The 14,429-nt window shown below is 38.3% G+C and overlaps 1 protein-coding gene across 1 annotated transcript in view; it reads right to left on the bottom strand.

Moving 5' to 3' along the window:
- Nucleotides 1-14,429, bottom strand: part of Aff2 (AF4/FMR2 family member 2) — a 563,314-nt gene that overhangs the window by 7,104 nt on the left and 541,781 nt on the right. The window contains exons 16-19 of the mRNA XM_026777641.1: nt 11,883-11,954; nt 11,443-11,536; nt 8,949-9,001; nt 1,188-1,378 (exon numbers count right to left, since the gene is read on the bottom strand). Of these exons, the coding sequence (XP_026633442.1) occupies nt 1,188-1,378; nt 8,949-9,001; nt 11,443-11,536; nt 11,883-11,954 (410 nt within the window). The remainder of the gene's footprint in view (nt 1-1,187; nt 1,379-8,948; nt 9,002-11,442; nt 11,537-11,882; nt 11,955-14,429) is intronic.

Below are 14,429 nucleotides of genomic sequence, written 5' to 3'. Positions count from 1 at the left end.
TAGCTGGGTTCAGAGTTAATGTCTCAAATTATGAAATAAGCTTTGGTAGCCATAGTAGTGTGTGTGTGTGTGTGTGTGTGTGTGTGTGTGTGTGTTGTATATACATGTGTGGATTTCTGTGTTTACTCAGTTGTTAGGGATGCACATGTGTTAGTTGAAGTCAGAGTTTTTCTCTGTTACTCTCTCCCTTCCTCCCTCTGTCTCTGTCTCTGTCTCTGTCTCTGTCTCTCTCTCTCTCTCTCTCTGTGTGTGTGTGTGTGTGTATGTGTGTCCTATATCTCTTCCTGTTCATTGGAAATTCATATATTTGCTCAGGAACTAACAAAACCCATGCCCACCCCAAGCAACCAAGATTGTGAAGGAGGATAATTGCTCCCTGTTGCTAGACATATTTCTATTACTTTAGCCTGCTTGTTACCTCTTTCATGGTTGATTCTCATAGATCTGCATAAGTTCCCACCTTGTTTGCAATTGGCCATTCTGTAATTAATGGGCCAGAAAGAGCCACAGCAAATGAATTGCCATAGTAAGAATGTGGTTTTAGTTTTACTTCTTAAAGATATTAGGTTGGTGGGGTTTTATTTTGAGTCTAAATGACAGCTGAGGTCACAGATGGCAGCACAAGTCACCAATTATTATTGAGTTTGTGAAGCAGGGTCTCCTTTGCATTTGTTCTGTAACAAATCTCATGTGTTCCCATAAATAGGGCCTTGATCCTCCTGTCAGGGTGAAGAAATCCTAGCTGATGTTTAGTCCTTACTTGCAAATGCAAACTGTGTTGTTATATATTCGTCTTGAGCTGATAAGTGTAATGAAGGTACATGAACTTAATTCCACCTCACCTCTCAAAAAATAAATAGAGGCCAACAGGATCTTAATTTTTGAATCACTCCTTTTGCCTTAGTAACTATTCCTCTACATTGATTCTAGTCACTGAGTAAAATTCTGGAAATATCATGTGCTGATACATTACAAGTCTTAAAGGAGAATAAATATTTTGGCCTTGAATCACTCTAAATGTAAAAATATAGGTCATCATGTCAGTCCTAAGCTAACTTTCTCTCACCAAAGACAGAAATCAGAAGAACTGAATAATATACGGCTATCGGGTACAAGGGACCTGGTCCTTCAAAGCACAAGTGACTGTATCCTCATCCTTAAGCGAAGAATAGAAGAGATAATCATACCTTTGTTGTCTCTTGTCAGTTTGTCAGCCATATCCCAGTGTTCATAGCCCCGAAGCACATTACTGGTGATATTAACATGGCTAGCAGCCATGTGGTGGATACGTTGGGGGATGGTGACAGGACCGTTGTTACAATTCCCCATTGTGTCGATGGGAGAGGCATTGTTCAGAGACACTGGGGATGGAGTATTCCTGGAGAATGGAAAGACAGGCCAGGTTAAGTGGGTAACAAAGAATGGTAGCAGGGTTTGGAGTGCATGGAACATCTCGTGTCACAGTGAAATCTCTTAAGAATATCACTAGCTAGAGTGAAGTTTAGTGTGATAAAGATACACATAGCTTCAGGTGATTGCCCACATCCCAGTGACTCTTCTGAGACAAGATCCTAAAACTCTGATCAACATCATAGTTTTATTCAGAGGCTCTAGTGTAGCTGAAACATATTGTCACTGCAGACCTAAACCATCTGACTAACCCACTCAAGGCTATAGGGCTGGTCCTAGAATAAATCACCTGTGTTTATTTTCTAACTTGAAACACTGAAGACCTCCTGTCTCTAACAACGGGACAGCCTTCTGTGTACACTGCTGTTTTGTTTTAAACCAGAAAGAGGAAGCAGGAGAGGAATAGGGAGCGGGAGGGAGAGAGTCAGTTGAGTGAATCCTTCTCTAGTATTAATACTGCTTACAAATATATCTCTTAGTTTGAATGTATATGACATGCTGCAATGTTGAGAAAGAAACAGTTCAGAGCTGTGATACTTATTCTACTTCTTCAGAATGGCAACTGGCAGTTGGAGAACGTGATGTGTAATATTGGTCTATCTTCTAAGTGTTTTGTGAAACCACAGTAACATTTGTCACAAATACAGTTGCCACAATAAGTCAAGTGCACGTTGTAAAGGCCCCTTAAGGTGCAGTGTTTGAGAAGCTAGAAAGAAAAGACTTTGACTATCTACTTAGGATTTTCTAAGATGTGCAAAGGAGATGGGCTATTAATTGGTGATTGTTTACCTTCATTCTGGTTTATAAAGAGGAGTCTTCAAAGTCCTTACTTTTGACAGTTCCACTGTTTGGACACATTTTTGTTGAGTTCTTTAACATCGGTAACAATGAGTTACCTGTTGGCTACACACAGCATGGAAGTAATTTGTTTTCAGGTCCTGAGCTTAGGATAGCTCCAGGTAGACTTGCCTAAAGACAAGCCTGAATGAATGAGCAGTGTCCTAGGCATGACAGCAAGATCTACACACCAGTCATAGGGAGCCTTTCTTCAGCCACACTTTGAGCAACTTCACGAACAGATATATCCACTTTGGGCAGGGTATTTTAAGGGAGTAAAAGAAATCGGCAGCACTATGTGGTGACACATTCCTATAGTTGCAGAAGCCTGAGAGGCTCAGAAGTGAATGTTGTTGAGGATAGGCATTTAAAACTAACTAGTACAGGCAACAAAGCCAGATCAAGGCTCTTAGGAAAAAAGCAAACACATAAACAACAGAAAGGAGGGAAAACTATATTTAAGAGTCTACATATGGATTGTAGGCTGGTTTTCTTTGCTTTATGTCTAAAAGCCACTGATGAGTGAGTACATATGATATTTATTTTTCTGGGTCTGGGTTACTTCACTGAATATGATGCTTTCTAGATCTGTCCATTTGCCTGCAAATTTCAAGATGTCATTATTTTTTTTTCTGCTGTGTAAAATTACCACATTTTCCTTATTCATTCTTTGGTCAAGGGCATTTAGCCCCAGAGAACCTAGACAGCAATTAGGACCCTAAAAGAGACATACATGGATCTAATCTACATGGGAAGTAGAAAAAGACAAAATCTCCTGAGTAAATTGGGAGCATGGGGACCATAGTAGAGGGTTGAAGAGGAGGGGAGTAGAAAAGAGGGGAGCAGAAAAAAATGTATGACTCAACCAAATCAATTTTTAAAAAAAGACAAAAAAGAGTTTACATGTTTGAAGGAACCTCTTCACTATTGCAGACCATCATCACAGAGCACTATATCATGCTCCAAACCCTTACCAACTTCTATTATTGACAACTTTGCATCTCCCCAGGAGCTGTGTTTCTCAGAGTCTATGTATGCTCAAAGAATAGAGGCACATGCATTTGACTGGGAAATAGGTCACATATAACAAGATGCTGAAGTGATATTGACAAGTCCCATGAACAACTGCATCTGAAATCCTCTTCTTCAGATACATAGAGATTGTGTCTACAGTCATGAGAGAAAGTTCAGGTATTTTTACCAATGGAGTCTAACCTATGGTGTGCTCTGGTCTTGGTAGGAAGGTAGATCTTCAAATTTGCTATGTATTTGTGTGGTCTAAGAACATGTGAGGATTTTCCCACCATGTTTATGATTTTTAAAATAGTCTCCTGCTTCTCCATAGCATGATTTATTTTCAAAACAGGGATAGGATATAGGAACTCCCAAGCCAAGGAACATTAAGAAGCAGGGCTACTTGGTGATATAAAAATAAAATTCTTTGTCATCATTGGTCAGACAAGCTATTTTATAATCTCTTTCTTTAGTGATTGTCATTAAGTCTTAAGTGTTAGTTTATAGCTAGAATTACAGACATTCTCACTCATAGATGCAATGAGTAGAAGCATGGTTAATACAGGCTAAGGAGGAAAAGATGGAGGAATCTGAAAACTGGTCCAGAATCCAGTTATTTACATATGAGAAATAAGTTGTAGTGTTCTAAACACAGTAGGACAAGTATAATTTAATGAGAACTTGCAATATGTTCTTTTAAGGAGAAGAATTCTAAAATTACCAGCAAACAAAAGTAGAGCATATTTAGGAACATGAAATTCTGTACATCCTGATGTGATCATTATATATATGATGTACATGTATCATCAGATCAACACATTGTCTGTCCCCTTGCTCTCTCTTGACCTCATGGGGCACATGCTTTTTCCCATGTCTCTTTGCTTGGAATTTTCAGTGTCAGATATTTCACTGCCTGATCTACTATCCTTTGCCAAAAACTTATTCAAGATTGTGCCATTGTTTCTCTTTTTGCCCCAGTCAATTTTTTGTGCCTATTTCTCTTGTTTTAGTTTCTTCCAGGCAATTAATCATAAACTAGACTAATATAATAAAACTTTAATAAATTGAAGAAGGCAGAAAGACCTACTATGCTCATGGATTGATAAGATTAATCTTGTGAAAATGTCCATCCTCCCAGAAGAAACTTACAGAAAAATGTAATCTCCACTGAAATTCCAATAAATTCTTCATAACAATTGAAAAATAATCATAAATTTCATTTAGAAACACACACACACACACACACACACACACACACACACACACACACACACCAAGATAACCAAAGCAATAAAGGAACGGCTGGAGTTAGCATCATTCCTGATTTCAAATTATACTACAGAGATATTGCAATAAAAATAGCATGATACTGGCATAAAACAGACACATTGATCAATGTCTGAATTGAGGACCCAGATATAAGTCTACACACCTAGGGTCTTTTGAGTTTTGACAAGGAAGCCAAAAATACACACAGGAGAAAAGGCAGCATCTTTAACAAATTGTGTTTGTCAGACTTGATAGTTCCATATAGAAGAATGAAACTGAAATATTGGATATTTTTAATTATTTTTCTCTTCTAACAGAACAGAACACACAAACAGGGACTAGGATTTTCATCAATTTCATCCAATGCTATATCACAGCATTCTAGATCATTGTCTGGCATATAATGTGTTCAAAGAATACCAATTGAATTTCCTTATTTAGTATCTGTCATAAAATGCTTGGCAACATAGAAAGAAAACAATCTGCATTGCTGTAATTGATATTTGTAAATGCACTTTCAGAGTGTTTGTTATACTATAAGTGCTTGGCAAATTAAACAATGAATGGCCCCTCATTTTAAAGAAACATAAGGAAGCTAGAGAGATATTCAGTGGGAAATGTGCTTACCCTGTGAGCTTAAGGAACTGAGTTCAGATCCCAATAGTCACTCAAAAGCTAAGCATAATGGCTAGCACCCATAATTTTAGTGCTGGGAAGTCGTGATCTGTAGATTTCAGGGACTCATTAGATAGCCAGTCAGGGAACTCCAGAATCAGTAAAAGATTCTTTCTTTAAAAAATAAAGCTTCAAGTGATTAGAGGAAGATCACTGATACTTGTAGTAGGAGTGGTGGGCTGCATTCCCGCCCAGCTTCACACAGCTAGCTTTACCTGAAATAACTACACAGAAACTGTATTCTTTTAAACACTGCCTGGCCCATTAGTTCCAGCCTCTTATTGGCTAACTCTCACATCTCGATTAACCCATTTCTAATAATCTGTGTAGCACCACGAGGTGGTAGCTTACCAGGAAAGATCTTAACCTGCATCTGTCTTGGAGAGGAGAATCATGGAGACTGCCTGACTCTGCTTCTTTCTCCCAGCATTGTGTTCTGTCTACTCCACCTACCTAATTTTCTGTCCTATTAAAGGGCCAAGGTAGTCTATTTGTTTAACCAATGAAATCAACACAAAACAGAAGACTCTCCCACATTTCCCCTTTTTCTGTTTAAACAAAAAAGACTCTCCCACATCAGATACTGATCTTTGGTCTCCGTAATTGTGTGTACATACTTATACACATGTACATACACATATGCTACACACATGCACATACTGTTTCAGTGAAGGGGGAAAGATTATTAGTTGGCAATCTGGAACAAGTCCAGACTAAGAGCTGTAATATTTTTGAGAGCAAGATTGGTTATGCCTTATAGCTTTAAGAGATAATGAGACTAACAATAACTATGACAGCAGCCTTAGTCACTGTTGTCTTGTTGCTGATTTTTATGTTTTTTAAATCAGGGCACTGAGCATAGATCTTAGAAATTAATTATTATTATCACTAGCCTCCTGCCAACACAGATGTTTGTCTTGCCATTGTCTTAAAGACTGGAGAAAAGACTTCAAAGAAATCAGCTTCTTCCTGAGGGCCATGCTGCAAATTGCACAGAGCATCAGAGATTGATGATATACCTAATTTCTTCCAAAGGCCTTTCTATGTCAGAACAACCATGCTACCTCAGTCTTCTCTGTGCTTGACTAAAGATTCCATCTGACACACACCAACTTCTATCATCTTTGTGTCTGTATTAGTTTACTTTCAGTGCTCTCCACAGATTTCTAAGTTTTTTTCATACCACTATTGCCTTTCCCAAGTTTGTATGTGGTGTTGAGGCAGTTTTAGTTGATGTGGATGGTCTTTACATGACAACCAAAGTTCTTGCTCAAACAAGTAAAAAAAAAAATTCTTTTTAAGTCCTTCAACATAAGTACTTACCACTCACATGTCTACTGAAAAGCATTTAGGGAGTCTTCAAATGAGTTTCTAATTTCAAATTCCAATTGTTATCCCTGTCTTCTTTCTTTTTGTTATCTCTCTGTAACATTTGAGATGGTTGTCTAGTTCTTTTAACCTCTCTATGTAATGACTTCCAGAACTCTGTCAAGGATCTGTAAATCTGGCCCAACTGTTTCTATGTGGCCTGTAAATTAGTGGTGGTTGGAAAACACAAGCAGTTTCAATTGATTTGATGAGTAAGAAGACTAAGTTTGAAATACTATTAAACTATACACACACACACACACACACACACACACACAGAGTTGTATTTCAAAACTTATACAAACATTTTTGTTATTATATTTTTAATTTGAACAGGAAATTTGTTTCCTCTCCTCTTTTCTTTCCCATAATTTGACTTGTTAATTTTTCTGGATTTACAAATCCCAAAATAGGAATTACCAAGCCCTTCTCTTTTCCCCTACTACTTTTCTGGACATTTTTCACAGTCACAACTGAGACAAACCTACTCTCAACTGCCTCTTCATCTCTCATCTTTCCATGTGTTTTCCTGTAAGCAGCACCTCTGGGAAGTTCCCTCCCCAATCACTAGCCAGGTGAGGAGGCTTTTAAGTCAGGGTGCTGCCCCTGGAACATGCTATGAGAGTCTGTTGAAGGAGCACACCATTCTTATTAATTGGGAAGTCAGAGTATCTATCGGCTTGAGATAAGAAGGCCAAACACCCAAACTCTTCCTATAGGTCTTCCATTAGACTTTTGCTTATACTTGTAATTTCTCTTCAGTGAACTGTGTTCTTCTGTGATACAGAGATCATACGGACTTCATCTTGGTGATCCCATCTGTCACACAGGACCTTGTGTGGAACCAATGGATTTGAAGTAGCTGCTGAATATGTGTGACATCCTCCCTATGTGATTATTTCAAAACATGACTATTAACTAAAGGGAATGCAGACTGAAACTCCTTGAGAAGCATTTAATGAGTCTTTTCATATGACCTCACAGGCTTAGAATGTATTTTGAGTTCTTCCATTTCAGAAAAAAAAAATCCCAGCGATTCTTTACAGGCTGTTTACCTGACCTTACCCTTGCATTATTCAGTAGTCAGAGAAAATAGCTTTCTCTGGGCCTCTCAATGGTTATTTCTATTTTCTGAACGTTCAGAGAGAGAGAGAAAAACATCTTTCCTTTTTGTTCATCAAGAGTAAGACCTAATTCAACAACTGGAGCAGCGCTTCCTTTCAGCACAGTAATTGCACTGATGTGTAGGTTTTAATGGATCCTGTTCCCTCACTCTGAATGGTTTTATGATCTCAAAGCAGAGTTCACTGGCCCATTGCTTTTGGAGTATACTTTGGAGATACTTATAAAGTGACAGTAAAGGCTATTTTACTCATGAGGAAGGCATTTTGATCAGAGGTGCAAGATTTTTAATATGATAAAAATGGTAAAACCAGTAATAGCAGGTTCATTGTGAATGTGCCCACTGACATACTTTTTTCTTCCCATACTGGTAGAAAATGGGCTTGGAATGGATAGGACACTTTTTGAAACTAGAATTGACATGGCTAGTCAGGAAAGTTTGCAAAGGTACATGATGGAGTTGAAGTGGGATTCATAATGGCTCTCTATAAGGGTCATCTCCTCTGTGGTCCGAGTTGGCATAAGACCTTACCCCTATTATTCAGAGGGAGAAAGACAAAACTAGAAGAAGAGGGGTCCATTTTGTTTAATCAATGAGATGTATGCAGCCTCAGGTCTAGAGCAAAAGTTTCCTTCAGACTCTCATTGTAGTGTTGTGAAGTCTAGGAAAGGACCCTAAGCAGATAGGGTTCTAAATAAGGCTACATGTAAGTCTGGGAATGTCCATGAGGTCTTACAGCAGCATCAGAGTACATCCTTTTATATTTAGGTCGAGGTGTTTTAGTATTGATCTAAAAATCTTCATGAAGACCCAAATAATTGACTATGTACCTTCACATTTTCAACTCTATTATTCCTTAGGTTTTAGTAAATATCACTTGCCATTTATCCATGAATATTCCATTCACTTTTCATTACCAAATGGATCATTGACAAATCATTGCAGTGGATTTAACTTTCTGCCACCTCCCAGAAATGGCATGTGACTTGCTATTTCATTAGCAGATATTTTATGGTCATAATTTAGTTTACAGATCTTAAAGGAACCACATAATTTGAAACTTTTTTTTGTCTCTCCAACAGCTGAAATTTGGCTAGAATTGTGTGTGCACAAAAAATAACTGCTGTCTTGAAGTTGTCCTTCACTCTTGAGAAATCAATGCAAAATATGTGGGGTCTATCCAATAATGATTGATTGAATGATTGAAAATGAATCATTTTCATGAAAAAGTAATTTTTGGTAGGATACTTACTTTCCATTGCCTACCCAAGGAGATGGTATCTGAGCAACTTTTGAAGCGTTTTGCTGAAAGAGAGAGAGAGAGAGGGGGAAAATAAGGACATCTATTTTGTGTTTATTAATTCTGAAACAGATGTAAGTATGATTTAGAGTACATTAATATTGATTGCAGCATTTTGGGATGCAGAACTTGGATGTATGTGCACATCAGCACACCACGACACACACTCGATGAAAATAGCTGGTTAGGATAATCAGTGGGCTCCAATCAGGACCATGAAAGTCACTTGATGAAAAATCTTATATACTAAAAGGCCCAGTGAAATCAGACTCAGTTCTCCAAGAAGTGGTTTAATTATCCTCATCTGAAATTTATTCTGCAAAACAAGCCCTTCAGAGAGTACAAGTAAGCTTTTCACCTTTAACTTTAGTTGCAATCTTTTGGATACAGGTTTGACTGTAATGTCTGATAACTAAGGAAGATGTCAGAGACAAGCAATACTTTTTTTTTTTTGCTTGTTTGTTTTCAGGACTCATTGTGATTAGTGGTCTTTACATGCAAATAAATGTTCATGGTTGGCGGTTTTCTCTGTTTAGCAATGCAACTGGTCCAGGACTGCATTGCAAAGGTAGTTAGAACGTAAAACCTTTTCTTGTTTCGCTGACAGAATCTGGCTGATTTAAAGCACTGGCTTTCTAGGGGGGTGTTTTTGTTGTTTTGTTTGTTTGTATCTGGTCAGAGCCTTGTGGATCAGAGAAAACCCTGATATTCAGCACACCACCACGACAGGGCAGGGATCAAGCTCCTTGTGACAAGAATCTGAGCCAGGTCTGCTCTTGGCCATTGGTGCCAGACTGTGTGTCTTCAACTGCCTTCTGGCCTCCAGTACAGCCCCCTTTGCAAAAGGAATATTTGAGAGAGAGAGAGAGAGAGAGAGAGAGAGAGAGAGAGAGAGAGAGAGAGAGAGAGAGACCACTTTCTAGAATCCAATAAGAGTTCAGTGCTACCTTGGTGTCACAGAAAACTAGACATAGTGTGCATTCTGAAGACTTGACTAAATGAGTACCACACATCCACAGGCAGGTGGGTTACTTAATACTTGCTTGATAGTTTTCAATTCCCTGGCAGGGCATGGAGGGCAGATACTAGAAGAGTGACTATCAGGAAGATGACAAAGCCAGCATCATGAGAATGACTTGGAAACTGGCTAGAAATACACATTCTCAGGCCCTATCCCAGGACACGTGTTTGGGGCATGGGACCTGGCCATGTGGGGATGTTAGATGTCGAATGAAATTCAAGACCCATCTTTCTACTGTACACTGTGAGAAGGTAGACTTAAGACAGGACCAGAGAACTATTGTATGCGATCACTTTCGCCCACATAAGCCCTAGCTCTATGGCATTCTATCCATACCACATAGTCACTAGGGATCTTGCTCATGTTTTCAGATGGGTCCCAGATGATTCAGACAGACACTAGTACTTACAGGATATTTGCTCCAAGGTCATGACATAGTTCACTTCAGATAACTGCTAGGTGAAATGTGGCCAAGAGGTCTCATGTACTTGGCAAAAAATCATTTTCCAGATGGGCCAAAACGAAGGAGCAGTGAGCCACCTCAATTTTCATTTGTGGTCAGTAGTAGTAGACAAATGCCATATTGGAGTACGGAGTAGCCAAGCTTAGTGGCATGTTCCTGCTTGGATTTTTACGTGGGTTCATTCCCAAATGTTGGCATTGTGTTTTGTGGTTACCTCTCTTGCTTGTTTGTAAATTGAAACAAAAACAAAAACAAACAACCTCAGTTCACTAGAGGATGGTTTTGTCCATTTGTTTTCTTTGGTAACCAACAGAATCAAATGCCTTAGATGGAAACTACAGCACTCCGAGGTTTCCAGTGAGCAAAACACTTAGAGAGGCATAGAGAGATGTCCATACATTGTCAGTGTAGCTATGGTGACTTTTGTCCCTGCTGAAGGGTTCCTTAGATGGTCTTTTTAATTTTTGTTTGTTTGTTTATTTATTTATTTATTTTTGTTTGTTTGTTTGTTAGTTTGTTTTTTTGAGACAGGGTTTCTCTGTAGCTTTGGAGCCTGTCCTGGAACTAGCTCTTGTAGACCAGGCTGGGCTCAGACTCAAAGAGATCTGCCTGCATCTGCCTCCTGTGTGCTGGGATTAAAGGCATGCACCACCACCATCCAGCACAGGCCTTTTTAAGATGAGAGATTAGTTACACCCACAAACACAAGTTATGATCAACTTGATGGCAGGCAGAATGCATCTCCTCTAATTGCAGTCAAGAGGCTGTTATAGGCCTTCGGCATTACTGCACCTTCTCACTTGGGAATCAGAAGACTGTGGTCAGCTGGAGTAAAAGGGGGCAGGCCTGTGGCAGGCAGTATCTGTCTTCCCTTAGTCATCTGGCATCTGCTAACATGCCCAGCATATTTCATTTGGGTTTTGATCACCCTTTACCCACAAATCATACAAAATAAGAATTACCTTAAAATATTCCATCAGTGATCTGGAGTACTTCATAGCATGATCCTTTTTCAGCTTAAACATCCTCAAATAGAGAAGTGACAAGCATCGGTAGCTGCATGAAGAGAAAAGGATTACGTTAGCAACAGTGCCTCAAGAAGACTGCACTGCTAAATACACATTCATATTTTGCAGTCAGTCGTCTAATCGCAGTTTCAGGAACATGTGTAAATAAAGACACTTAGTAAATGAAGTGGAATTATTTCAATCCCATTTTGATAAGGGTATAAATTAAGGGGGGAGTAGACCTTCAGTCAGTGACTGAAGAAATCCATTAGTTATCCTTTAACAGTTCACTGGAAAGCCAGAATAATCATCTGGAATAAGCTGCTTAAGTTGATGCGGCATGTTCGCATCCTGGTGCAGTTTCAGCACTTTTCTTGCGGCCTCATGAAACTCACCATAATACTGCTAGCTTTTTGTCCCCATCAGAAGCCAAGGGGCTTGCAAAGTTCTTCAGCCTCATTGCATACCTTTAAAGAAAAAAAAGACATACTCAAGTGGCATCTTGACCTTTCAAAATTCTGGTTACCCAAATGACTTAGACTCTCTGCTTTTTCTTTAAGGCACAGGCCAGACTGGTCCTTTCTAAAAACCATATACAAAAGGGCGATCCATACAGCATAATGGGACCTGATGTGACATCAAGAACTGAACTCTACAAAGGACAGTTTAATCATGGGTTCATGTTCTAGAATAATGCTGTAGAATATCCTCGAGTTTCTGGCTATGTATGAATGCTGGCTGGCAAAATAATGTCTCTATGAGCTTGCTAGGTAAACAATATTTGTTTTCTATGCAAGGTAAGCAAGTATGTCCGTCTCAGTTCATTTTATGACAGATGAGGAAATAATAAAGAACCAAGTCTGACATTCGCTAGGGAGATCTCAATCAGGTAAAAATTCTCTTCTAATGGCTCAAACTTTATATATGTTCTTTTATAAAAATGTGTGCATGCATGCATGCATGTTTGGTATATGTGTGTCTGTGTGTGTGTATTTTGAAGGACTGATTTCATACCATTTTTAAGTCTAAACAACCCTACTTTATGTGGCTTGTATATTTTGCCTTTAATTATCACTGTTCCATGATGCTGTGATAAAAGATCAAAAAGTTCTCTTTGCTTTTTTTTCCTTCTAGTTGAGCACAACTCATTCTGAGCATTCAGTCTTGAGAAATCAATTCATTGCATAAAATCATTGTCTAAGCTTTAATGCAATTTCACAGGTACTTATAGCAGAATAAGTACTTGAGTTCACCGTAGCAGAAAAAAAAAATTGAAGTACACGTGCAGGCTGTGTGGGTTAACTCTCATTTATGGAAGGCAATAGAGAGCCTATCGTATCCTCTTATTTGCTACTTATAACAGCCTCTCCAGAGCACCAGGGGCCCTGGCTCATCCCCACTCAAGACTGTGAATTTTCTCAGCATGCTATCTGCTCTGCTTTCATGGTAACTTCTCAAAATCTGTTGAAAGAACGTTTTTAGCAACGGGACTTATATACTTGATGTGGTTGCTTTCCATTGTTACATGGCAAGAACTGGTATTTTTATAATGTAATATATCTAACGTTCTTTGACAGCTGTATTACTGAAATGTCAAGTCATTGTGGTGCATTCTTGTTTTCACAAATACATTTCTATTATAGATTCCCAGGACTAAGAACAACTCTAATTATTTGAAATAAAAAACAGGATTCTCCTCTATAACCAGCATATTGTTGGGAAGAGAGCAATAAAAATCTCTTCCAGATAATATTGTACTACTAAACACTGTATTCATATTGCAATCATCCCCTAATTGCAACCACATTCAAATGTGACTCAATAGTGGATTTTCAGTTGGTGAAATGGGCCTGAAGACCTAATTCATTTTAAGTCATTTTATTCCCAATAGAAATTTCCCTCATTAAAAAATATGCAAATCACAGAAAATATGATAAATAAAAATAAAGAGAATGTATAAATGAGATCATGCAAAACTGGGGAAATCTGAAATAAAAAACTTCCTTGATGAAATCTGATGAAGTCCATGTATTATGCCAATGCCAGTGCCCTGATTATGATCCTGAACTTCAGCTACAGAGGTTATTATCCTGGAGGCAATCTGATGAAGGGTACTCAAGAATTCTTTGTATTAGTTCCTACGACTGCATGTGAATCTTTAATTACTTCAAAGATCAAATTTAAAATAGTGACTTTAGAGAGAATGTCAATAAATTCTCCATTAACTTTCACCAAGATTCCACAAAATATATTTCTGTCAGTACTAATAGATGATGTAATGATTAAATTATAGTTATTTTATAAATAAGGAAATGTATTTTTGAAAGAATTTAAGAAAGAATGATTTAATGATTCTCTTCATCTTTTTAATCACAATGTAATTTGGTGTCTAACTTGTGAATTATAAGAGTTGTTATTCTTATGTGTGAGTGTGTCTGTACAATTTTATGTGTACCAGGTGCTACATATATAGAGCCCATAGAGGAGAGAAGAGGGTGTTGAAATCCCTGGAACTGGAGCTATAGGCAACTGTGAGCCTCCATGTGTATATGCTAGGAACAGAACCTGGGTTCTTTGCTAGAACAGCAAGTGCTCTTAATTGTTAAACCATCTGTACAGCCCCTGCTTATGTACTTTTAGAAGAGAATATGTTTCTTTAAAAAGTAATAAGAAAGAAAAAAATGTAGAGAAGGAAGACACCCATAATCTCACCCTTTCACAATTACAGCTCCAATCTTATTTACTTCTACTTTGATTTAGATGCATGCACATTTTTATTGTAATTTGTATGTAATTAGGCAGCATGATTTACGTGTTTTGAAGTACTGGAGATCAAATCCAGGGAATCCCACATGATAGGCAAGCATTTACCACTCAGCTCAGGCCTTCATTATACATTAATATGATTTCACATTTGCATGTCACTGCTTAGACTTCATCGC

The sequence above is a fragment of the Microtus ochrogaster genome, unplaced genomic scaffold, assembly GCF_000317375.1.
Source record: "Microtus ochrogaster isolate Prairie Vole_2 unplaced genomic scaffold, MicOch1.0 UNK79, whole genome shotgun sequence".
Classification (NCBI taxonomy): Eukaryota; Metazoa; Chordata; class Mammalia; order Rodentia; family Cricetidae; genus Microtus; species Microtus ochrogaster.
This window is presented reverse-complemented; position numbering and strand designations above follow the sequence as displayed.